This window comes from Postia placenta (genome assembly GCF_002117355.1).
Source record: "Postia placenta MAD-698-R-SB12 unplaced genomic scaffold POSPLAscaffold_2, whole genome shotgun sequence".
Classification (NCBI taxonomy): Eukaryota; Fungi; Basidiomycota; class Agaricomycetes; order Polyporales; family Adustoporiaceae; genus Rhodonia; species Rhodonia placenta.
The window spans coordinates 531,376-554,054 of record NW_020169833.1 but is presented as its reverse complement, the minus strand read 5'-3'; the positions used below and the strand labels follow the sequence as shown (position 1 = coordinate 554,054).

General features: G+C 54.2%; 6 protein-coding genes across 6 annotated transcripts; 1 reads left to right on the top strand and 5 right to left on the bottom strand.

Annotated features, from left to right (window-relative positions):
• Positions 1 to 604: 604 nt before the first annotated feature.
• POSPLADRAFT_1038418 (hypothetical protein) lies at positions 605 to 2,011 on the bottom strand. The gene is made up of 3 exons (XM_024477385.1): positions 1,875 to 2,011; positions 1,216 to 1,779; positions 605 to 1,160 (listed from the first exon to the last, which is right to left on the bottom strand). Exons 1-3 carry the CDS (start codon positions 1,918 to 1,920, stop codon positions 952 to 954), a joined length of 819 nt encoding a protein of 272 aa, XP_024342637.1. The 5' UTR covers positions 1,921 to 2,011; the 3' UTR covers positions 605 to 951.
• A 1,824-nt stretch (positions 2,012 to 3,835) lies between these two features.
• On the bottom strand, positions 3,836 to 4,961 carry POSPLADRAFT_1133130 (hypothetical protein; the record flags this gene model as incomplete). Its single annotated transcript, XM_024484302.1, has 2 exons — positions 3,836 to 4,246; positions 4,308 to 4,961. 2 exons carry the CDS (start codon positions 4,959 to 4,961, stop codon positions 3,836 to 3,838), a joined length of 1,065 nt encoding a protein of 354 aa, XP_024342636.1.
• Positions 4,962 to 6,182: 1,221 nt separating this feature from the next.
• POSPLADRAFT_1132379 (hypothetical protein) lies at positions 6,183 to 10,235 on the bottom strand (the record flags this gene model as incomplete). The annotated part of the gene is made up of 1 exon (XM_024484205.1): positions 6,183 to 10,235. The coding sequence occupies one exon, from the start codon at positions 10,233 to 10,235 to the stop codon at positions 6,183 to 6,185; it is 4,053 nt and encodes a 1,350-aa protein (XP_024342635.1).
• Positions 10,236 to 11,278: 1,043 nt separating this feature from the next.
• Positions 11,279 to 13,445, bottom strand: POSPLADRAFT_1165849 (hypothetical protein; the record flags this gene model as incomplete). The annotated part of the gene is made up of 8 exons (XM_024487898.1): positions 11,279 to 11,818; positions 11,871 to 12,063; positions 12,115 to 12,346; positions 12,416 to 12,634; positions 12,698 to 12,820; positions 12,873 to 12,965; positions 13,021 to 13,152; positions 13,202 to 13,445. The coding sequence occupies 8 exons, from the start codon at positions 13,443 to 13,445 to the stop codon at positions 11,594 to 11,596; spliced, it is 1,461 nt and encodes a 486-aa protein (XP_024342634.1). The 3' UTR covers positions 11,279 to 11,593.
• A 981-nt stretch (positions 13,446 to 14,426) lies between these two features.
• POSPLADRAFT_1043428 (hypothetical protein) lies at positions 14,427 to 17,156 on the top strand (the record flags this gene model as incomplete). The annotated part of the gene is made up of 8 exons (XM_024478308.1): positions 14,427 to 14,446; positions 14,558 to 14,663; positions 14,718 to 15,869; positions 15,910 to 15,971; positions 16,142 to 16,199; positions 16,728 to 16,778; positions 16,874 to 16,927; positions 17,109 to 17,156. The coding sequence occupies 8 exons, from the start codon at positions 14,427 to 14,429 to the stop codon at positions 17,154 to 17,156; spliced, it is 1,551 nt and encodes a 516-aa protein (XP_024342633.1).
• Positions 17,157 to 17,834: 678 nt separating this feature from the next.
• Positions 17,835 to 19,394, bottom strand: POSPLADRAFT_1031092 (hypothetical protein; the record flags this gene model as incomplete). Its single annotated transcript, XM_024476766.1, has 2 exons — positions 17,835 to 18,287; positions 18,348 to 19,394. The coding sequence occupies 2 exons, from the start codon at positions 19,392 to 19,394 to the stop codon at positions 17,835 to 17,837; spliced, it is 1,500 nt and encodes a 499-aa protein (XP_024342632.1).
• Positions 19,395 to 22,679: the final 3,285 nt, after the last annotated feature.

Below are 22,679 nucleotides of genomic sequence, written 5' to 3'. Positions count from 1 at the left end.
CTGCAGGACAGATAGATCAATAACGAGCTTCTTGCACAAAGGGTTGCTTGGGGTACATACCGTCATCAAGGCTTAGAAGAGTAAAAACCTGCATCTGCTGCATTGACCTGAGCTATATTAACTCAAGGCGAACTGCACTCGTGATCAGGAAGATATGAAGACTGTCGCTACGGGCATCCAGGGCAGCTATTTCGGCGCCGCCCGTCGTCGACTCCGACGCTGTTCGTTTACATTTTGACTTCATATCCTCATGTTTCTCGGTAACTCATGTCCATCTAGTAACCTTGATCATGCGGCGACGTCAGTACTACGCCAGTAGCAGCGGTGTGTGCTCACATATGTCTCGAAGATTTGCTTTGCAAAGCATGGGTCATGCTGCGACCGCAGGCCTTGCTAAACCTGTATGCACAAGTGCCTTATCATGTACCATGAGCGTATGTGGCAATCCACGCACATGTACACGCATGTCGTGGGGAGATCAGCTTGAGGTACAACTCAAACATTTGAGAACGAGACCATCGCGAGTGCACTCGATCAAATCAACCAGATTGATGCGAGATAGAAGCCCACCATCAGAACGCTCAAGGGGTCAAGCTCTTCAAGCCACACGATTAAAATCTGAATGAATAAGGCAGGCAAAGAAATGTATTCTGAACCGCGATGCAGAGATACAATTGCCGCCGTGTGTATGTAAATGTAGATTTCGTCAAGGAGCCACTATACGTAAGACCTCACTAGCTGAGGGCAAAGGTGTGGAAGAGGAAGACAGTCCGAGATTTGGTACAACAGGGAGCGACGACGGAGTAGCCTGGAACTTCAAGAAAACCCGCGACTAGGTTTCAATATCATGATCAAATTGGCCGGGAGAAACGTATTATGAGCAAGGCAGTGCGTTGCATTTGCAAGCGCGCTATCCCAATGTTCGTCTACTATGCAGGGGCACGATCAAGCCTAGAGAGCAGGCTTGTCGTCCACAATGTAGGCGACCTTCTCGTCGGTGTACTGCGGCGGCGGCACGAGAATTTCCTCCGCGTCTGACGCCATGACGAAAATGGTCTCCACATTGTCATGCTCCTCACTCTGGCGGCCATAAGAAACGGCGCGGACCAGCACGACACCGAGGACCCAAATCATGCGCAACAAGACGCCGATGCCACAGCCTATGATAACAAGTACTCAGTCTATGTCATGGGTGTCAACAAGTAGGCTACTTACCAAGGACGAAGGCGACGGCACGACCCTCCCAGGGACCGAGCGCCATGAGCGCAAAGTGGAGCCGGCGTAGGAACGGTCCGCGATGGTGGCGGAATCTCATTATACGTCCATCTTCTCCGTTCATATGTACGATACGAACGGTCCCCATCTCGGGCGGAGCGGCCTCTGCCTGGTGAAGGGCAGTAGCCGGAACAGGAGCGTCCTCAGTAGAAATGGTCGCAGGCAAGCCGAGGAAGGGCAGGATGGACACTCTGTCTGGATGGTCTTCGGAGTGTCCTTCAACGTGAGGGTGCGCATATTCGATGGGCACTGGAGCCAATTCGGGGAACCCAAAAAGCTTGTTGGAGAGACGCATGGCTTTCTCACGGAGCGAACCACCGCAGTGGCGGCCTGCATTAGGATACACCATGTGCGGAGGATGGTGGACGGTCACGTTCGAGGTGTGGATAGCATTGTGATGGTTCTCGATGACCGCAGCAACCGGTCCGCGCCCGTTCGTGGAGACTTCCTGGTGCGAACTCACCACAAGTACGCGTACGGGAGAAGCGGCTGCATGCTGAGCAACTATGTGATGGCACACACAATTTCATGGCGCGAAAGAAAGAGCAATCTAGCGTCAGTGACCTATCGTTGGCTCCGCAGCAGAAACCGAGACTCACGGAGGCTGGCGCCCGCCAGGACGAGAGGGAATGAAGTGAGACGCATACGTTCCTAATGCAGAGGAATCGATAGACGGTGTGGGTGATCTGAGGACGCAGGAGATGAAGACTGGCGACGGGAAGGGCAAGAAGACGTACGGACAAAGGTGGGGGTAAGCTGAAGAGATGTGTGCCGCAGCTGTGCCTCGCTCGCGAAGGCTACTCCTTGCACGTGACTTGAAGCTATAATTGGTCTCCGCCAAGGTTCGATGTAAGACGACGGCAAGACGCAATCCTCAGAATCCTTATCATATTTCCTTGCAAAGACTCTCATAGCTTGATGTACTGTGCGACCGCGTTGTCAGAATTTTGCTCTGCAGAGTGAATTTGATCCCCGCCCTGAGCACCACCGCGAGGAAATAAGATTGCACAGCCTCGTATACTATTCTTGACACACTGCAGCGCTGAAGCGTAGCATCGGCGGCCTGCTTGTTCAGTAAAGTTCGACCATCAGAGATTGTGCCAGCGTTCCGTCAAGCGGAATCTATTTGGCCCGCTTTCCACGATCGTGCGTTCTTGCCACAATCTCAATTCTTGTAACGGGATGTCAACAGGGTTACGTAGGTCGATTGGCACATGCTCGCAGCGAACTTGAGGCAGAATCCCCAACGCTGACCCATCTGATCGATGCGTTGATGCGCAGCGCACGTCCATTTGCGCATTCGTACCGAGAGGCTGTTCATATCGCATTGACAATGGACACACTTCCTATGTGACTCGGCATATGCCCAGCATCCGGCATGACTTAACGTACTGACACACGTCTATGGTGACCCGTCGCAGCGACATACTGCCTGCTTTTGACAGGCAGCCGGCGCAGGGTCGACGTCCTTCCGGGTTTAGACTCCGTTGTCAGGCTCCAGCGAGGTCTCTATCCGTAGCAGTGATGTCCCTCTCCGCAGCCGACCGGGGATTATGTCAGGACCTTCAGCATCGAGAGTGGCGTCATACGTCGGGCGACATTCATTGAGAATTGACAAGTACTGCAGTCTAGTCATTATATCTCGGAGATGCGTCCGCGCCCCGTCCACATATCTTTTGAGGTGTCATAGGTAGTAATCCCATCTTCAGGTGACGTGTTGATTCTTTCCTCTCCGGCCGCAGGCTCGAGTGCATGCGTTGAACAAATCTGGCTTTGATACGACGGCCTAAGCTTCGCGAACGCTATATTTTCTTATACACGAATGGAGGGTACATGGTTGCGTTCTTCGGTCAAATTGACGGAGCACTTGAACGTCTGAGTTCGCAATTGCTTGCAACGTATCAATGTTCATTTCATCCGTCGAGTACTGACAAGGGCACTCACTGTTCACAGTGCTTGCGCCAGATCGAGGGCGACAATGCCGTCCGCCCTGAGTCCGATCGCTGGAAGGTACTACGCAACGCGATATACCCATTATTCTTGATGGACTATCAGGTGCTTTGGTAAGGCTACATATTGAGGGACGTAAGCTTGTTGCAGCACTCCTCGACGAATTGACTCCGTTGGTATTGTTCATGCTCGACGGCCTCTCGTAGCCTGCATTTGAGACGTTGAACTCAATGCGTATCGTGCTACCACGGTTTGAGGAGTCATCCCGAGGCTATTCGCCGTATTTGCGGGTTGTAGATATTGTTTTTGGCATCATATTGATGGGCAAAGTTCCTTTGTCATCACTCCACTCTTTCCTGAACAAGAGCGCATTCATTTCGTTTCAGGAACACGTCGCAATTCCCGATCGTCTGGCCATCATGTTGAATGATGAGGATGAGAACCCGGGGACGGACAAAGACGACATCGCTGGATACAAGAACGGTATACTGAGTCAAAGCTTATCTGTCGCTCTGTAGGTCATGATGATGCATGAACAAAGTAACAATTTGATTCGGAACACGAACGAGAATATGATTCATAACGCGTACATGCAAGTTGGCTACACAGCTCAGACATCATGGAAACAAGAAGGCTCAAGGAGCATCGGCAACTGGTCCCAGCGTTCCCTGATTCTACACGCTGTGACCGACTGGTCAGCGTTTTCCGGATATTCAGTTTTGAACAAATCGTCAAGGTCAAGCCATGGCTCATTCTCCCTGCTCTGGAAAGCCTCGTACATAACCCTGCCAGCATCGTCTCTTGGGACGTGTTTCATACACTCGGGGAACCTTTTAAAGTGTGCCCACGCATTGTCTTTGCGACAGAATGATATGGAGCACGCAAGCCTCGGGCAGGTCCAGAAGAGACCGAAGTGCTTGCCCATATGGTTGGCTCGAACTTTTGCCTCCCCGAAATCACTTGAGCAGCGGTAGAAGAGACATTTGAAACGGTACTCGGGTGGTGTCTTGAGATAGATATCCTGATGAATCGCAGTATTATCGTCAGTTTCAGCATGGTCACGACAGTGCAGAATAAATTACCTTGTGTGCAAGCTGGGTCTTTGTCTTCCTTGGGCTAGTCTTTGCTTTCCGACGAGCAGGGGCCGACGTGTTATATACTTGCGCTTCAGGTGACGAAGACCCATGGGCAGCGAGAGGCGGACTAGTCCAGACGCCACTGGCCAAAGCTGGATCGGTGGCCATCATGTCGGGCCATTGCCCTGGGCCCGCGTACGTGTCAGCATAGTCGAGCGGACATTGGCGGACGTCGGTGTTTTGAGGTGCGATCAACGTAGTAGTGAGGAACTCGAAATTTGCTGACGGGATGGACGAAGAGGGAGGCCCGTTTTGGAATCCCGTTGTATCCTGAAAGATCGATGTATCTACGGCGGTGAAAGGAACTTGAAGAGCCGGCCTCAAGTTAAATGCACCAATGCCGGGGAGGCCATCATTGAAACCTAGCGTGTCGAAGGGGGGCCGGTATAGAGTAGCGGGAGAGGGGGGACTGAAAGGGTCGCGGTGACCCTCTCCGAATACATCCCCTGGCGACGCGAAATTCGCTCCACCATCATGGACATCGTTTCCGTCCTGGTTCAAGTCATGGCCGCTAGTCTCAGGGTAGGCGGCTGAATCATCGTCTTCGAGAAGCGAAAGGAAGTAGTCAATCTCAGAAGTGTAATGGGGAGGAACAGACATGGTGCAAGGCTTGAGAACAAAGGCGAGTGGAGAGGACTTGAGTGTAGTGTTTGAATTTGGAGTCTGGATGCAGCAGAGGTATCCCTTGTCGTTATATATGCTCGCAGGAGTCCTTTCATGCCGCTGGGATGGGCTGCAAGCCACGAAGGACGCGTGACAAGAAGGCTGCAGAATCAGTCAACGGCGGCCTAGAATGTGCGTTGGCACGGTAAGTTGCAGCCTTTGTTCAGTCCAAACATGGACTTGGATAAGTTGTTCAACCTGCTTCCTGATTTCACAGAGTAGATCGCATCACAATCCAAGCATCCTCCTTCACACACCGGAGATCCCCACCTGAAAGCTATGCATGTGGCAAGTAATGAATGGAAACTGCGATGCTACGCAAACGGAGAGGCGCGACGAAGCGTGCCGCTCCGTCTGCATCGTGATTGGTTGTTTCGGCGGAGGAACAAGTTCCTGTAATTCAGTCCTTGAGCTCCGTACGCTGATACAGATATTCGTGAAATGACTGCCAGTCACGGAGAGGTTTGCTCGGCGGAGGCATTTATCTTGTACGACATGACCAGCCAAACGGCATCATGTAGAGGCACTGGGTATGTCAATATTCCCCGTTTCAAGAACAGGAAATCCATGATTTTCCACGATTTTACACCCCAGCCAATTTGGGTACACGGATACGTATGTCATTTGAGCCACCATGAATACACAGGCTCGTGGGAATGGCGCAGCTTCATTCCATATTGTGCCGCCGCTCCACAACGTGAGGATGTGGCATCGCGGTAGTCTTTGAGAGAAGTCTCGAAATAGAAGTGAAAGAGGGTCGGAACAGTGAACAGGCTTGGGTCAATGTGTATCGATCAACTGTCTTATGCCCTATGCGGCCATACGACAACGCCATGCAGAAGGGCTGCTTACGTACCTGACGAACACGCTTCTGGGGGTGAGAGGCGTCATGTCACTTGATGTGGCTGTAGTAGTCATTGTTCGCCAGTGTGGCGTGGCTTCTCTGTCCGCGGCCTGGGCATTGATTGACTGTGGCACATCTCAAAGCCCGCTACCTGACGTCAAAGTCGACCAGCGATTCGAGTTGCACTTTTGATTTTGCATTGAGAATGCTAAGTATGAAATCAAGATCTAACAATACAAGATTGATATTGACTGCTCGTCTAAACCCAGAAGAGATCGCGAATGACACACCGAACACTCCTTGCCTCCTCTACCTCAGTTGCCACACCATCTGCGGGCATTCTGGAACAGCCTGAACCACGGTCCAGTCCCCTTCCATACATCCTCGAACACAGGCGGATACCAACTATTGCTCTCGAGTCTCGTCACTCGCTCTGGGTGCGGCATCAACGCAAGGACCCGACCGTCAGGAGTCTGAATGCCAGTGATACCACCGGGACTGCCGTTGGGATTGAGCGGGTAGATCTCGGTAGGCGAGCCTTTTGAATCTACATATCGCATCGCCACTAATCCTTTGGACACCAGCGCATCGCGGTCTTCGGTAGTACGGAATGACGCACGACCTTCCCCGTGGGCGACAGCTACTGGCAGCTTGGACCCCACCATGTCGTGCAGAAATACAGAATTCTTCGTAATGCTTCCTGAGACAATCTCCACCATACAGACACGACCCTCGAACCGTTCGCTGCGGTTCTGCTTGAACTCTGGCCATGCCTGCGCTCCAGGGATGATCTCGTGCAGGTGGCTCATGAACTGGCAGCCATTGCACACGCCGAGAGAGAATGTATCAGGGCGCCGGAAGAATGTCGTAAACTCCGCCCGTGCCACCTCATTCAACAACACTGAGTTCGCCCAGCCCTTCCCTGCCCCAAGCACGTCGCCGTACGAGAACCCTCCGCAAGCAGCAAGGCCACGGAACGCTGACAGCGAGGTGGAGCCGTTCAGAATGTCAGACATGTGAACATCGATTGCGTCAAAGCCAGCCGCAGTGAATGCCCACGCCATCTCTATCTGGCCGTTGACACCCTGTTCTCGCAAAATGGCCACTTTCGGTCGGACAGAGACGCCGACAGAGGGTTGATACGTGAAAGAAAGGTCGTAGGACAGTCCTCCGTGACCATGGTCGCCGATGAGGGCAAATTCTTCCTGCGCGCAAATCGGATTGTCCCGCAATGACTGCATGTGGAAAGATGTCTCTGCCCACGCTTGCTGCAAATGAGCACGAGTGCTAGCGAAGAGCACAGATGACTTGTGCGTGATGGTAAACGGTTGGTCAGTGGCGTTGTCATAGACTTTGCCAACGCAGTGCATGTCTGTCGACGAGAAGCCAGCGCTCTCGAAGACACTGATCAAGCGCGCCAAGTGCGAGTGGCGAATCTGGACGATGGCACCCAGCTCCTCGTTGAACAGCGCGGCAATAGGGTCATTGTCCGACTTCATACTGTCGAGAGTGATCTCTACGCCAACCCTACCGGCGAACGCCATCTCAGCTATAGTCGTAAACAGGCCGCCGTCTGAGCGATCGTGATAGGCGAGTACGAGACCCGGCTCAAGCTTCCGAACCTGCTGGCAGCCGACGAGGAATGCCTTGAGCTTGGATGGGTCGTCCACGTCCGGCGCCTCCGAGCCGATTTCTTTGAACACTTGCGTGAGAGCTGATCCACCCAAACGCTGTTTGCCACCAGCCAAATCGAAGAACACCAACACTGTAGGCTCGCCAACGTCTGTGCGGAGCTGCGGAGTCCAAGTCGCGCCGACATTCTCGACCGCTGCGAACGCCGTGACAATGAGCGACAGGGGCGAGCTAACTTCACATTGGTCGTCGCCCTCGCGCCATTTCATGGACATAGACATGGAGTCCTTGCCAACGGGAATGCCGACACCCAGCGCCGGGCAGAGCTCCATTCCGACAGCTTTTACGGCAGCATACAACGCTGCGCCTTCACCCGCCTTCGAGGCAGCGCACATCCAATTGGCACTGAGCTTCACCCGATCAAGCGCACCAATGTTGGCAGCCACGAGGTTCATGAGCGACTCGGCCACAGCCATGCGCGCGGACGCAGCGGGATCGACCAGTGCGACAGGCGTGCGCTCACCCACAGCCATGGCTTCGCCACACGAGACGTCGAACCCATACGACGATTGGGTGACAGCAACATCCGCAACAGGGACTTGCCATGGGCCAACCATCTGGTCGCGAGCAACGAGACCAGTGATAGTACGATCACCAATGGTGATCAGAAACGACTTGGAACCGACCGAGGGCAGGCGCAGAACGCGCTCTGCAGCCGCTTGAATGCGGGCCGACACGGTGAAAACCGAAGGAATGTACTGTGTGAGCGAGGTGTCAAAGTGACGGTATAGCACCTTCCGAGTGGCGTCTGTCCGTTGCATCCGGGGCGGCTTGCCGAAGAGCGTTGACATATTCAAATGGATGACGTCCGTCTTCAAGAGGCGGTCGGTGACGATGAGTTTCTCCTCTGCCGTCGCAACACCCACGATAGAGAACGGGCATCGCTCACGCACGGCTAGCGCGCTGAACTCCGCCTCCTTCTCAGGAGAGATCGCCAAGACGTAACGTTCCTGACTTTCGTTGCACCAGATTTCCATAGGCGACATACTCGAGTCGGCAACGAGCACGTCGCGAATCTCGAAGACCGCACCAAGGTCTGAGTCGTGCACGAGCTCTGGCAGCGCATTCGACAGCCCGCCTGCGCCAACGTCGTGGATGGACTGAATCGGGCTGCCTTCGCCCAAGTTGACGCAAGCGTCGATCACCTGCTGGCAGCGCCGCTGCATCTCCGCATTTTCGCGCTGCACGCTAGCGAAGTCCAGCTCTGCAGACCCGGCGCCGGAAACCTGACTGCTGGCCGCTCCTCCGCCGAGTCCGATCAACAGTCCTGGTCCTCCAAGCACGATGATCTTTGCGCCGGGAGTTATGCGCGATTTACAGGCAAAGGCAGGTCGCACGTTCCCCAGCCCGCCCGCAAGCATTATGGGCTTGTGGTAGCCCCGCACCTCGGTCTGACCCTCCGCGCCTGCAGGAACCCGCTCTGCGAAGGTGCGGAAGTAGCCTGCTAGTGCAGGCCGCCCGAACTCGTTGTTGAACGCGCTCGCGCCAAGCGGGCCTTCGGTCATGATGTCCAGTGCGGATGCGATGTGTGCAGGTCGTCCGAAGTCGCTCTCCCAAGGTTGCTCGTGCCCGGGGATGAGCAGGTTAGAAACAGTAAAACCTGCGAGGCCCGCCTTAGGCTTCGAGCCGCGCCCGACCGCACCCTCGTCGCGAATTTCACCACCTGATCCCGTCGCTGCACCAGGGTACGGAGAGACAGCGGTAGGGTGATTGTGGGTCTCCACCTTTGCGAGAATAGGCATGTCTTCAACATGAGACGTATATAGGGGCTGGTTTTGCTCGCCGCGCGAGATACCAAACCTCGGGGCAGTGGGCCCCTCGAAGACAGCAGCATTGTCGGAGTACGCAGAGATGGTGCCTTTCCCGCATAACTTCTCCGTATTCCTGATCATCTGGAAAAGAGATGTCTCCTGCTGCTGCCCGTCGATAGTCCAAGACGCATTGAAGATTTTATGCCGACAGTGCTCGGAGTTAACTTGAGCGAACATGAATAGCTCGGCGTCGGTGGGGTTGCGATTAATCGGAGATGTACCGGATACAAATGCATCTACGAGGTAGTCGATCTCGTCCGTGGAAAGTGCGAGTCCGAGAGTCTTGTTGGCAGCAACCAGCTTTTCGCGGGCGGTTTGGCCATCCGTATGACCAGCCAGGAGATCTATCGTGACGAGAGCAGCCGCAGACTTGCGTGAAAATAACGCCTCAGGATCAGGATGGACGAGCTGAATCACTTGGGTCATGCGGTCGTGCAAGAGCTCAGCGAACGAGGCGACGTCCTCAGCAGTGATGCTAGATCCTGCGACCTGGAGGACAAAGACAACTCCTCGCTCGATGCGTCTGATAAGGCTCTTCAAGCCGCATATATGCGCGATGTCAGTGGCCTTGCTTGACCAAGGAGACACAGAACCCGGCCGAGGCAAGACATATACCACATTCCTGCCCCCGCGCAAAGCGTCGACTGTTCCAGGAAGCGTGATGTCGTCACCATACTGAATGAGCCTGTCCAGGATTTGTTTCTCTTTTGTCGCTGATCCAAGCAGACTATCATCTGGGGAGTCGATCAAATGGACGAATACTGCATCGACGGAGACAACCCTGGGGCATCTTTGCTGTATACTCTGCAAGAGGGAGTCCCGTCTGGTTGCAGACACAGCCGAGCACCCATAGAGCTCGAGCATTGCCTGATGGTCGAATAAATCCAGGGGGTGTGGTATTAGAACGACTGGGACGAACCGTGGATGCTAGCCTCCGACGAACCTTGCTGCCCTGCAACTGAAGAGCTTGAACCTCGCAAACGCTATGTTCCCGTCAGACATGTTTCGTCCAGAATATTGATCTACTTACAAGCTCCTGTGATGGCGGGCTGTGAACCGGGAGAGATGACTCGATCTGAGGCTTGCATCGTCTTCAGCAGCACCGACCAAAATTTAGACTCTGCAGTGTAGAGATCTTATCTAATCTATCCTCCGATCGAGCAAGATCGAGATCTGCGATTTACCATCATACTCGCTTAAGCGCACTTCAGACTGCAAATATGACTGCTACTGGTCCACTGCACCAGCAACAAGTCTAGTCGCTGCGGTGAGTATAAGTATTGAGAATACGGCAAAAAATGTTGTATGAGTTTCAAAAGGCGAATGCGTTACTGCTTTGATTCTGGAGAGAAGCTCGAGCATGTCTTTGAACAGTCACGGCGAGACCCAGCAAACTCGCATGATATTGTCAAGTATGAATGTATTCAATGGTTCAAACTTGAGATGTGATTACAAAAATAGGTATAATCGCGTCAACAAGGGCAATGCGGGCGGGAACGGATTCTGCCGCCTGCGAGACCGGTCGAGGACGGCGAATGCTTCCGATAAGAACCAGGAGTGCATTAGAATTTACACCCTCAACGTCCCGTACTCCAAATGTTGTGTAGTGCCGGATGAGTCCCAGGTCGTTCATCCATTGCTAAATTTCAGCAATATAATGTGCTTGACTGAGCTACAACCAGATTCATATGTTCTTGACCTTCACCTCTGCGCTGGATTGCATCTCATGTGAATGCCTTGTAAGGGAAAACAAGCGTCAAAAGTATCAAGACTACCTGGCCATGCAGCTTTTTTGTGAGTATAAGCGGTCAGATGTGTGAATGTCCATAAAGTCACGTCTTGGAATCCGCACACAATCATGCACTACCCTGGGCCGCCTTATGGAGGTAAATACAGCAAAAAGTGCTCCGGCAAAAATACAGTAATATTCTGACTTCTGAATTACAACTGGTTAGGGCAATGATGACGTTCCTAATTATACAACGATACATGTGGCAGAATGATATGCAGTCAGAACTATCTACCAAAAAATAATGCACGCTGGGACAATCCAAGACGTCCGCTAGGGCCAGAGCAGGTAGGATATAAATCTATCACTTGAACTTGCACTCTCAATCGCAGTCGCTGGGGTGGGCAGGAGGACGAAGCGGATATAGGAGACTTGGAGCATCTGCATGCGTTCTCCGCAACCCTTTTTGTGGAGGAAAGCCAAACCCGAAGGATTATGCTTCGGTCGGCGCAGGGCTCACGTCACGACTGGCATCGCGCGCACGCTGTGTCTCCTCGCGATGCTTGCGCAGGAGGCGGTCCAGCGCCTCCTTCTGGCCAACCGCGAGCTCGCCAGACTTGATGCCGGAATGGTACACCCGGAGCAGCGAGTCGACGTCGTCCATGGACTGCGTGCGGACGTCTGCGAGCTCCTTGATCTTGGCAGTAGCGTCCTTGATCTGTACGGATTTATGAGTGCACTATTCGGCTGAAAAGCGAAATAGTACTGACCTCTTCGTCGGTGAGCTTGAGGCCAAGCTGCTCAACGCGACTCTTAACGGCGTTCCAGCCCGTGAGTCTGTGTCCGATCGACACATAGCGTGTGAGACCAAAGTCTTCAGGCTTGAGGATCTCGTAGGTAGATGGGTTGTTTAGGATAGCCTTGGCGTGAATGCCGGCCTTGTGGGTGAACGCACAGTAGCCGCTGTCCTCGATGTCAAAATGGGTTTTCTTCAATGCGGGGAAAAGAGCATACGTGATCGGGTTCATGAACGGAACGTTCACTTCAACTGCCTCCGCGACCAAGTTCTCAATTTCTCGGAGCATGGGCAAGTTGTACTTGCTCTTAACGTATTCGGGGTTGGCTGCATACAGGCAGGCAACGAGCCCGCCAAGTGGTGTGATACCGACGCGCTCGCCAATGCCGAGAACAGAGGTGTCAATGTGCGTTGCGCCGGCCTCGAGCGCCGTGTAGGCATTGGCGATCGCTGGATGACCAGAGAACAATATTCAAAACTGCAGAAGCTTCGACGTAGCTTTTAGGAAGTCGGACGTACCCATGCCAGTGTCATTGTGCAAGTGAATCTCGATGTCGCAGCGGACGACCCCGCGGAGAGTTCGGACGAGGTCGTAGACCTGGCGGGGGTTTGCACAGCCGACTGTGTCCGCGATACCGACACGATTGACACCGATCTTGTCAACGGTCTGGTAGATTGAGAGCAGGTCGACGAGGTCCGAGCGGAACGAGTCCTCCGACGAGAATCGGACCTCAATACCTTAGATAAAGCAAGCGAATGATCGTTCTGCGACGTCCAAAATGCGAAGTTGGATGCTCGTACCCTTGCTCTTCACAAACTCAATGACCTCGATCGCGGTCTTGGTAATGTACGCCATATCCTTCCCATGCGAGAACTCGCGAAGGAAGGACGATGTACCAATGACGACGTCAACGCCATCAACACCTGCCACTGATGGTCAGACAACTCTCCGGCCCACGAAAATTGCGTCTCGTACCAGTCTCGACGGCTATCCGCGCATCATCCATGTGGCAGCGAATGTGGGTCAAGATCTTAGCCTTGAGACCTAGCTTGCAGATTGCCTCACAGTCTGCATAGAGACATATCAGCGAATCACTATGTCCACTGAGCTCTCCTCTTCATACCTGCACGAGACTGTTCTGAGGCGGCAGGACTTGTCAATTCGATGTACTCAACACCAAATGCGTCAAGAGCCTTGGCAATCGCAATCTTGGTCTTGGTGTCGAAGAACGCATTGGCGAACTGTTCGCCCTCTGCTCATATATATCAATGTATTGATCTTTTGGCACGATGTAGATCACCGACCTCGTAATGTACTTTCGATGATATTGAAGTTTGATATATTGCTCAAGAAATCGGACGCTCGAGGAGCGTATGGGTTTCTCCGCTGCTCCTCGGGCAATTTGGTACCCTTACCAACGCCGTTGGTATGGCCGTTGACGCCATTGGACTGAACTGAAGAGGAGTGCGTTGCGCCGTTCGTAATGTCTACAGCTACCATCTGGGATGGGTCGCTGGGAAGAGAATCGCCGTTGACATGAGGGCACATTTTGAGATATGATACTGAGTTAATTGGCAGCGCGTGTGGGGGCTGGCGAAAAGGGAGGGGTACTTATGCAGAAGGATGCAATCTGAAGTGGAGACTCCAAAATGTCAAAAACAGATCGAGTCATAGTATCACGTGGTACCATATAGATAAGATTAGATTCGGGTTCTGTGACGTCGCCTTTCCCCCTCCAACATGGTGATCCTTGCTCACTGGACGTTCACGTCAACCATCTACGTACAGTCATCTCGCTCAGACTTTTGTCTGCGCCGCATCATATACCGTAGACAGCTACATGAAATCTACTGGTATGTCTCAATCATGAACATGAACCTGAATACTCATCCCTTGCAAGTGTCCCCCAGTGCACTCGTCATTGCCCGTACGAATTAACGACTCGAAGCCCATCAGAAGTTCAAAAGCTCAGCTATTAAGTAGCTACCAACCATGGTACCCCGGATTCCTTCGTTAAGCTAACATGGATATCGCCACTACACCGTGAACATGATCACCCACCGATAGGTCTTTCTATTCTGGCATTACATCAGAAGCACTGAGAGGCTAGGATCTGATGGCCCAACTGCTGACAGTTCTACATCTGGGTGCATCTGACTAGACCTTGAAGCCACGTTGACAATGTCCTAGTAGCTATTTTTGAATAATCCACAAAACACTAACGCAAAAAATCTACAGCGTTACTCATTCACCGACAATCTCGTTCGTGATGCACCACACGATATCATAAAAATCTAGTGTCTTATCCTAGATTGTCGACTTTGCGAGCTCTACGGAAGGACGACGCAAGTACTAGTTCTGCTCAAGCGCCGGATCCACCACCGGCATCTGCCGGACGCCTCCCGCATGCCACTGAAGCAGCAGCCATTTCAGACTCCCTTGCGTTCTCTCACTTGTACCATCCATCTCTGTCCAACATCTTTACAGCCGCGAGTACTCCATTGTCACTATCCGACTCAGCCGACTCCAATGAAACAACATTGGCGAATGTACGTCCTCAGCACCTGCACCAGAACGCCACAGGGTAGTATACTTATCGCTGACCTCTCTTTCAGTATTAATTTCGACAAGCACGAAGTCACCTCATACACCTCATACAGTATCCAGGGCACATTGCAGAAACTCTACACCAGAGGCTGGGAAGATCTTGTGGAACGGCTAGCCATTCCGTTCGCCACTCCGGCACCCAATTCTGTACTCAATGAGGTCAGGAACTCAGGTCCTCTGTGTTTGCATCATTCTGACTATGGAAACACGTAGCATCAGCCGTTCGAAAGGACTGCAGAACTTGGCCGTCTAGATCTACCGGCTGAGCTATTGATTGAGATCTTTGGCAACCTCGACGACATCAGCGATGCCCTGTTCCTCACACTCACCAACATGCATCTCTGGGCTATAGGGCATGAGCGCATCTATGAAATTCTCTGCTCCTCTGTGGGTACATGGGCCGGCCATCGTATCATGTGCATTGACGACTACACCAAATTCGACGATATGCCCGAAGGCGTGCTGTCGGAAGAAGAACCCGGAGTGTTGAAAGAGCTCGCTTGGCAGATTGAACAACGCCCGGCCTCGTCTCGATCAAATCACTCGGAGGACGGTTGCGATGTCGAAGATGAAGATAGTTCTGATGAACTTGAGCGCGAGCATGTCTTTGACGAGTTAGGACCCGGTGACGACCACAACGCATCGGAAGATATTCCCATCAGCGGAGAAATCTCAAGTGAGCCCGAGCTTGCAGCCCCTGAGGATGACGTTCGAATCGAATCTGCCAATTCGGAGGACGGAGGTGAATTACAATCCACCGAATTAGTGGGGGACGATTGGGATATATCGCTTCCTGATGTCGTTGACCGCGTCTTCACTGACTCGAACCCGGACACTGTTGTTTACATAGAGCGTATCCTCGACCGCCTTCTGGAAGTTGATATTCCTCCAGCTGAAGAAAGGCGCTGCAGGCTCGTTGCGCAGGAGTGCCCTAACTGGACCGAAGGTCCTGAGACGGACCGTCACAAGTGGGCCCTCTGTAACTTCTCCAAGCACGAATATGTGCGCGCAGACGCAACAGCGGCGCTTAACGATCAAAGCAACATGGGGCCCTTCATAGAAGCAGATCCCGGTCTTGGAGGTGTCCTTCTATCCCTCATTTACTGGTCGTCTGATAGCTCCACTGCGACGGATGAGCAAGCCGATCTTCATCGCGGTCCATGGGCGGGCGACCGTCTCGCCATCACTGCCCTTCCAATGGAGTCAGAGGAATGGAAGGATATCACTAACCCAGTGCTCCGTCAGTTGGCGGCAATATATGATGCTGATGACCCTGACGAGGACGACCGGCCTGACAACTATGTGGGCATCTTTTATGGAAGACCAGTCTACTATGGGGATGACCTCGAACTAGCCCTGCGTCGGGTACGTATTGCCGACGTATAGATGCAGTGCCTCTCATTAGGTATACGCGTACGCTCTATTGATGTGGGGCTGGTTGCAAACATCGTGCGCCGGTTCACGAAGGTAAGTCAACGCTACGTACAGTTGAGTCTCGAGCGTATACATACATAGTGTAGAAGGCTCGTACAAGTATCCGTGTATGGAATGATACTGTCTTCATCACATTATGCTTGTGAGGCTTTCTTTAGACTGAAATCATGGCAGAGTACAGCTATATCGCATGTCCTTAACAGGGACCACATGAGGTGGCTAGCATACAACTTTCAACGCGTGCACCCTGTCGAGTACTTGGTGCGTACGTTCACTCTCGCCACTCCTGTTTTGCCTGTATAATCATGGTAACTCACCAGGACCTCGCCATGACACAAACAGGTTCCTTTACCTAAACGGACGTTTCCTAACGTCAAGCTCATTACCTAGCGAGGCGACCACCGACGACCGAATCGACCGAATCGAAACCGGTCCAATGCCCACATTGTCAATCTGTCGTGCGACGAATGACTGTCACACATGTCCCAGGCTGGTGAGAATTGACTTTCTTAATGCGTTGCCGCGCACATCACTGACGCATTGCATGTGCTTCGCATCCAACGTCATCCAGTGGTAGTCACGCATACGCTTATTTACCAGGGAGGCAGCCGGTCACGTATCTTATTCACACACTACCGAACACAGCTCGATTGTGCATGATAGCCCACGAGAACACTGACGACATTACGCTGCAGTCAACGATTTCTGGCGAGTCTCAGATTGAGCGTCCATGCCGGCAGATTCGTCATAGTTCTGTCGAGACTCAACGATCCGCGGCCGACTCATTAGTCCCAGTGCAGCATCATCGTCCTAGAACCTACCGTTCATTTAGCGGGAGATGTGAGTACTATAAGCTCATCGACAAATGTGGTGCATTGCGCAGCAGCTGATCATCGTGCTGTGTCTTTATGTCATGAGTATGATGCTCGTGACAGTACGCGGCACATCCAAACGATACAGGGCGGCCACATGCCCGGCGAATCTTTAAAGTAAGTTTCGGTAGGTAACCGTCCTAGGCTCGGTGTCTGTATAGAGGCGGCTGAGCAGTGAATGCGTCGTCCAGAAGACATCATGGCTCCTTCGTACAATCAGGCGAGACCTTTACGATATCCGAGTACACTTCGCTATTAGGCCTCTGCTGATGCCGCTCTTACCCTACTTGTACATTAGCCTTATATCAGAACTTACATCAACCCGTGGGCTACCGGCAAAGACTAAGCTCGACGAGTTATCCGTGTACGTACCGCAACGGCAGCGCCAGACGACTTACGTACTTGCGTTGCTACAGCAGCTTCATGTCAAATAACAGTGTTGGTGGAATGTATTGATTGCAACAGAAAATTCCGACACACAACCGCGCCATTGACTAGTGTTACAACTAAGATCTTGCCTTCATGTACCCCAAACCGAGCCCACATTACTGGACTTTGCCAACGACGACCCAGCAGAAGCGTAAGCAAGAGTATAAGTATCGTTGAATGTCGTATCATAAAGTTTGTCGTGTCATGAAGAAGCGCATAATGAAGCATGAAGTCGTGAAGAAACCGGTGTATTTTTGGCGCCGGCGCACAACACGATGCCACGGATCGTGGAGGCCCAGCGTACACGGCGATGGGAAGGGGAAGCCAAAGAAATGGGGACATGGAGGGATAATTAGTCGGCGGAAGGGTGGAAAGGTGTTGGAATCGTCGTCAGTGAGGTGATGGTGGGAATCCGGGCGAGTGAAGGCGAGGTTGATGCGATGAACTCCGACCATGACGTGTGATGCGACGCGAGACAAGACCGTGAGGATGCGATGTTAGAATAGATCCGATGTGAGGTAAACGCATGCAAGGCAGCAGTGAGGCGAAGGCCAGCAAGGTCGCGCGCCCGGCGCGACACCGAGCAGGCAGTAATTCACCGCGAAATGCCGCTGTGGATGCTCGCACTGCGGTCTCTGCTCTTCGACGCGATAGTGAGCCATTGCCACCATCGACCGCGGCCGTTGCCATCATCGTCCTCGTTGTCGTCGTCCTCGTAGCCCTCGGGCACACCGAGTCCTTCGATAGTCGCAAATGAGACGTAGCCGTCCATCGCCTTACACTGCTCCGCGGCTGTTCGCGCGTTGAACGGCGGCGACGGCGGCGGAGTCAATGGGCTCACGCCACTGCTGTGCGAGCTCGTTGGCGACGCGCGCTGGCGGCTGGGCGTGCCCGGCGGGCGCAGGGGCATATTTGACATCGGCGGGGAGCGCGCCGGGAAGCTGAAACCAGTCGGCGCCGATCGGGTCGACGACAAACTAGTCCGACTCGGTGCAACCGCTGTAGCAGACGGCTTCACATCGACGGACGACAGCGAAGTGACGCTCGACTGGACGCACGTCATATAGTCAGCGCTATTCGGGAGGAAATGGGCAGTGCGATGACATACCTCGCCTCCAGCACCAAAGAAAAGGTCGCCCTCTGCACTGAGGTTCCTGCTACTCGCCATTGAGTTCCTGCTTCCACTCCCACTCCCGTTGCTCGAGCCCGCGTCCTTGTATCGCCGCTCTGAGCTCTTCTCCCTCCGCTCTTGCTCCTTCGCATTTCGCAACACGCCTTCCAGCCTACTGCGCAGCACGGCGTCGTGCGGCGTGACCACCGTACTTGACTGGTGGGACGAGCGCACTGGGTGTTCGCCGTCGAACGACGTACGCGAATTCGAATGTGAATGCGACTGTGCGTGGGAATACGAGTGTCTCCGTGATGCAGACGTCGTTGACCGCGTGCGCACGGGAGTGGGCGACGTCGGGGTGCCGTATGCCATCTGAGCCTTCGTGTTCGCCTCCGAGAAGGTGCGCTTGGCATCACCGCTGCGACTGGTCAGGCTGCGATTACGAGACAGCCCCGGCTGCATCGGCATCGCTTGGTAGTGATGTGAGGGAGAAGACGGGTGCGCGCCACCGACCTGACCTCGCCACTGCCCACCATTCCTCTCCTCCACATCCTCGTACTCATCATCTTGGTCAACGGCGACGGGGGGTTCGTAAAGCCGTTCGCAGTCGTCACACGAGGCACTGGTCGCGATAGACGAGGCAGTGTTCCGACGACTGTGTCGTCGGCTTGAGTGTGAGTTCGCAGGGACGACGTTGTTGGGCATGGTCAACACCCCGGTGGGCGACAGGAACGGTGAACCTGGCAGCGAGGCCCCGATGACCTTGGAGCTGGGCAGGGGATGTACGTTCAACATGCGATCGTGCTCCTCCGCGCGGCGGAGCGTATCGCGTAGTAGACGTTCTGAGCGGCTCGACGGACGTGTCATCGGCGAACGTTGCAGCGGCGGTAGTTGGGCGTGGTGCGAGAGTGGTGAGGACGGCCGCTCGCACGAGTCGCGCCTTCTTGACTGGGACCGGCCACGCGCGCTGGAGCTGGGCACCGGGGCAGGCGACCGCGATCGCATGGACAGGACTGGAGATGGAGCGTGGATCTGTATGGACATCGCAAGGGTTGGGCGTGCGCGTTGGACTGCGAAGCTGCGTAAGATGGACGATGGTGGCGGTGACGTGGATCTAAGAGTGATAGGGTGAGTATGAAGCAACAGGAAGGGGGCAGCAAGGACACCGGGTGATCATATATATGAAGTGACGGGGCATGAGGGAAGGGGCGCTGCGGTGAAGGGGGTAATACATTAGGGAGAGGAAAGGTGCAGAAGCCCATGCCAAATCGGCGAGCTGGCTTCTATGTGTCAGGGCACATTGACGCGTCCGGGCCATCACCCGGACGGTCGAAGCAGCCACAACTTCGCGTGGATTAGGTTCATGAGCGTTAATATCGCACCCACGCGCGAGCCATATAGAATGGACACGGGCATCTAGAAAAAAGCTAAGGAGGCACGCGGACTAACCTATTGAATCGCGTTCTCTGCGAACGTGGGGAAGGCGACGGAGTAGTCGGCTGGTCGAACGGCGGGCCCAGGGACAGCGCGGGCAGACGACTGCTCGCGAGGGAAGACGCAGAAGACGAGTGTGAGAGGGGCGTGCACGAAAGTTTATCCACTGCCGGGGAACGGTGACGAGGTGGTGTGAGAGGAAAGGGCGGGGAGCGGGAGAGAGGAGAAGAAGGAGGAAGCGGGGCGGCAGTGTGCGTGGCAGGGGATACTTGTGCAGGTCCGAGGCGTGTCAACAAACGCCGATTACTCGCAGAGTAGCCAACATCAGCGTGGTAGGACTGATGGGCCTGGCTGGAGGGCGACTGCAGTCTCGGGCCACCCGAGGGACGGAGTGCCCGGGACACCCCAGCCTCGTTGTGCGCGCCTGACTGGCCTCGGAGTTTGGACGCATTACGGTCATCACTACTGACTTGAATTGCGATATGCCGTCCGTCGTGCCCTTCCGCATAGCCATGTTCGCGCCGAAGCGTCTGGCTTCCGGGCAAGGAGCTCTGTGTCTCTGACAAATTGGAAGACCGCTCCCGATGTTCCCAATCCAGATGGCGCGTCCCGCTCCCCCTGCCGCGACATGCAACATGGCGGACCTGACGACTTGCGCTTGCATCCGACCGCAAGGAGCGTGCTCTCCATAGTCCGCTTTCCTCTGCACTGGCCTGATAACGCGTGGAAGACACAGGCGACAAGGCAGAGGCCGAGGAGGAAGAAGAGTAGCTGCTCATGACCAAAGACGGATAAGCCAAATTCGCTGGATCCGAAGCCGAGAGTATGTGATGCACGCGGTCAACACGCGTAATTGACACAAGCGGCGCCCCAAACAGTTGTCGGTGGGTCGAGAGATAACTTGCGGTCGTCGGCGGCGACGATGTCGGTCGCGGGCGATGGGTCGTGGAGGTCGTGGCGGTCGTGAAACTGGCGGCGGAGGGGGTCCTGTATTTTGGGAAGCGCGCATTGGCCACAAATATTTGGGTGCCCGACAATTCGTCGCCAGGCCCCTCTATGCCCGTTCTAGGCCTTTGTCGTCACTTGTGACGCTCCGTCGGTCGCCGCGTATCACTGACCGACAATTGAAACGCTTGAATTTCCCCGCACTTCTCTCGACGTGAATATGTATACCCCGCAGTGACGTCGGTTAACGCTGCTCAACGCTCGCATATCCGCAATAGACGATCCTTGGTATAAACAGCCAACATCGCGTCATAAAATGACCTTTCAAGTAGCGACATCTCCGTCTCCGTCACAACACCCGTGACTTGCACCGGTTGCTTGTGCTGTCAACCCCAAAAACAATGGCAATTGCCGAAGCTCATTTAGTCCCGCTCCGGGAGCTCTAGACCGACGCGGCGGTCCAGGCCGACGACTACCGAATGTCTCCGTCGGTTCGGCGCGTCGGTGGCCACGTCCGGCGTGCCCTTCCTCGTCTACGCCCGCGTCCGCTTATCCCTGCTCAGCGCCAGCGACCACCGACATTTCGCCTCTTGCTTGCCTTGTCCGGCTCGGCACTCATGCAGATCCCGGCTAACGGCTCTCCGCTGCGATGGGGTTGGGCGGCTTGTGTGTCAAGCAACGCCTTGTTGCCAGGTGATCCGCAGGGACAAGGGACAAATCGCCATTACTTTTATCGGGTCATCAGCACAAATCAGCTTGTTACGCTACATGCACTTCCGCGGCGTGTCGGTCATCTATTCCGAACGGCAGTGCAATGATTACGGGAGGGCATCGATAGTGCGGTGTGACTATCACGGGTGAGTGCGACGCAGTGCTGCAAGCCTATGAGAATCTTTGTGGACATGACAGCTCATCGTGGGCCTCGAAGCGCTGCAGTATTCGCGCCAATAAACTCGCGAGGGACCATTCAGAGTGCAGCAGATTCGTCGCGGCCTCTCCTCCCCATGCGATACCATCGCCATAGGCTCATCTTGCTCGGAGCATCGTCATGACTGTCCCTACATGTCTCTACGACTGCCATGTCCTACGTTGACGTACTCCCGCTGCCGACACGGAGCTCACCTCACGCGCAACATTCGCCAGTGTTTCGTACGCAGTTCCAGTGCCTTGGGTACCATGATCTGTGCCCATGACGTCCGGCGGCTCACAGCTTGGTACTGGTTGCCAGAATTCGCAAGCGAATAACGATCAGGCGGCAATGCCAAGTTAGCGCAGCTTGGTGAATACTATTGATCTTTGCGCTCGTTTAGCTTTTGGCTGCGCCGTTTCTTCCCTATGACGGGGGTCATGATGGAAGACTACTGGCAAAATGCTCTCTGCCCCGCAAGTTCGATTAAGATCCGTTGTACTCACCCTGCGCTGATTCCGCCAGGAGCTTCTCGGAGGCTTTCCAGTGTCATGTTCAATATATGCTATCGCTCCTGCTGGCTCGTCTCACTAGCAATATTCACGCAAGGCCCCATCTATTGCCAAATCCCAGAAGCGCATCACTGGGGATTGAAGTAATCAGCAAAGACGTGACGCCATCCTGATCGTCTCCGGTTCCACTCCGGCACCTGGATCCCCATGTAGCGCGATGACGCGCATGTCTCCCGCCGCCGTCGCCTTCGTCATCCAACTGCCTCGGACCCGGGAAAGAAAGTGCTGCGCGAGACCAGAGACTGCCGAGGGGTATTCGCATTGCGGCAATTGGAGGGCGCTGCCATTAATCTGTCTCATGTTCTGTGTGGCGCTCGCAGGCACCCATCCCCACTGATGGGATCCTTACACGTCCGTGAACGTTGATCATACACCTGCTATGCGTGCCCTGTGCGAGCCGCTTGTGTGGAAAACTCGATCACACGCCTGCCATGAGGATGTTCGAAGCGCGGACAGCAACTTACAGACGTG

What these genes read in the sequence shown, in the direction of transcription:
- POSPLADRAFT_1038418 (XM_024477385.1), bottom strand. Translation starts at nt 1,920, where the DNA reads ATGCGTCTCACTTCATTCCCTCTCGTCCTGGCGGGCGCCAGCCTCC. An exon ending in CCTGGCGGGCGCCAGCCTCC is followed by an intron (nt 1,780 to 1,874) that starts GTGAGTCTCGGT and finishes GCCATCACATAG; the next exon opens with TTGCTCAGCATGCAGCCGCT. An exon ending in TGCCGTCGCCTTCGTCCTTG is followed by an intron (nt 1,161 to 1,215) that starts GTAAGTAGCCTA and finishes TTGTTATCATAG; the next exon opens with GCTGTGGCATCGGCGTCTTG.